This window comes from Sinocyclocheilus grahami, unplaced genomic scaffold (genome assembly GCF_001515645.1).
Source record: "Sinocyclocheilus grahami isolate Dianchi unplaced genomic scaffold, SAMN03320097.WGS_v1.1 scaffold18296.1, whole genome shotgun sequence".
Taxonomy (NCBI): Eukaryota; Metazoa; Chordata; class Actinopteri; order Cypriniformes; family Cyprinidae; genus Sinocyclocheilus; species Sinocyclocheilus grahami.
In genome coordinates this window covers 908-2,867 of record NW_015517049.1, presented here as the reverse complement: position 1 = coordinate 2,867, position 1,960 = coordinate 908, and the positions used below count along the sequence as shown (strand labels likewise).

The 1,960-nt window shown below is 39.5% G+C and overlaps 1 protein-coding gene across 1 annotated transcript in view; it reads right to left on the bottom strand.

Annotated features, from left to right (window-relative positions):
* LOC107579579 (pre-mRNA-splicing factor 18) overlaps positions 1-1,934 on the bottom strand; it is a gene marked incomplete at both ends in the record, with an annotated part of 2,945 nt that extends 1,011 nt beyond the window's left edge. The window contains 4 exons of the mRNA XM_016265393.1: positions 632-778; positions 963-1,076; positions 1,156-1,260; positions 1,908-1,934. Coding sequence (XP_016120879.1) covers positions 632-778; positions 963-1,076; positions 1,156-1,260; positions 1,908-1,934 — 393 coding nt within the window. The remainder of the gene's footprint in view (positions 1-631; positions 779-962; positions 1,077-1,155; positions 1,261-1,907) is intronic.
* Positions 1,935-1,960: the final 26 nt, after the last annotated feature.

Below are 1,960 nucleotides of genomic sequence, written 5' to 3'. Positions count from 1 at the left end.
TTTTGGCAGCCGAACCACTTTGACCTAAAAGATTTACTTGCAAGTACCCCCTTTTAGTAATTTAACTCCACATTTGCACGTCCACTGCTCTCTCTGTTGTTGGTTAACGGTCGCATTACAAACAGGTAAACAAATTATTCTTTTTAGTAAGTGTTTTATTTTGATGGTTTTTATTTAAAAATTATTTGTGAGATTTCATTAATTACTAGTGTTTCATCAACACACAAACCCCGTTTGGAAACCCTGGTCTAGTTATGAAGAATATTAGATTTCAGATGTAGGACTATAGTGCCACCATCAGGCACATTAGTACAGATTCTGGAATTGGTGTGCTCTAATTGTATTGCTATGTGGAGGTCAAATGTTTTCTGTGAATGTGCAAGACTTGTTATTTATTATCTGCTAAAGGTAAAAGATTAGAAGAATGGTCAAACTATTTGCACTACAAACCAGTGTTTCTAATGACCATAAATTAATGATAACAAACATCAGTTTAGAATGTCAAGCAGCATAAAGGTCTGTCAGCTAAAATAACTGGAATCCTCGCATATTTACAAATGGATGCACCTACGCTTACATTAAAAATGAGGAAATTAATTAGTGTAAGTTAACTTTGTGTGTGTGGGTTTACCTCTAGCTCCTCGATGGTGGTATTTTCTTCATGCACTTTGAGATCATGTTGTGTGTCCAGTTCAGCACCCTCTGCTCCACCGACAATCTCATTCAGATACTGCTGATCGATCTTATCCATGGCAGCCTTCAGATCATTCCTCAAACCCTACACACACACACAGACAGGGTAAGCCTTAAATAGTGCGTCAAATTCAGTATGAGTCCATCATATAGTATACTATATTCTTGAAAGCACATTTCTTGCAGGGAAATTTTGAAAAAATTCCTGGAAAACAAACGTACACTATATGACAAGAGTGTGAAGATGGCGAGAGGAGTGTGGGTTTTACCTTGTTTACTTCTGGTGCTAGAATTTCAATCTTCCGGAGTCTCTGGAAAGCATCGTAATCGGATTCCCCAAACAGACGGATGGGCTCGCCACGTTCCCTCAGACGTCTGATCACCTGCACACAGCCACAAGATTTAGTATTCATCCAAGAACAAAAACAACCTCATCAGGTGAGCTCTGATTGGATGACCCACCTCCTGTCGGGAAAGTGTCATTGGCAGCTTCTCCTCTGTGAGCTCCAGTTCTAACACAGGATTGGATGATGTAGATGGAGGTGCCTCCTCCTCAGTCTTGTCCAGCTTGAAAAAAAAAATCATAATAATAAAAAATAAAATGACTTGTTACATCACCACTGCAAAGCATATAATTGTGAGATCAAGAAGGGCTGCTTGCAAAATAATAATCATAAACTGATAAGATTTTCCAAAATGAAAGACCAAAAACAAATACTTCTCAATATAACCATGCAGCATTTTTAAATCCTCATCTAATCTTATATAAATAGGAGTGCATAGAATCCTCCCAAGATGCAATGAGTCAACAGCAAATAATTGCATATATGAATTGCCATAATGAGCCTGCTGGCCATGCTCTGACATCGAAGCTGTATCTTGACACCGGTTTTAATTTAACACACCATGCAAGCAATATCAAAACCAAATAAGATAGCTTAAAAACATTGAGCATTGCACAAATGAGAGCAGGCAAGGCATCTAGAATTCAAACAACTTGTGCTTTGCTCCTGGGTGGGCATCTCCGTCACACATAAGGGCACCGATTTTACTGTGATCATTATGCGGCTGTGCTGAAAATTCAGATAGTGCTGCCTCCAGCTTTGTGCAACACTGGGAGCAAAGGCAATTAAACACACAAATGTTCTTAAGTCATGCTGAAACCCGGTCAAACATCTGTCTGGCAGCATGCATTCTGTCTGCCTGAGCCCTACCTGTCTCACAGGCTGCTCATTAGAAACCTACACTCACAGAACACACACACACA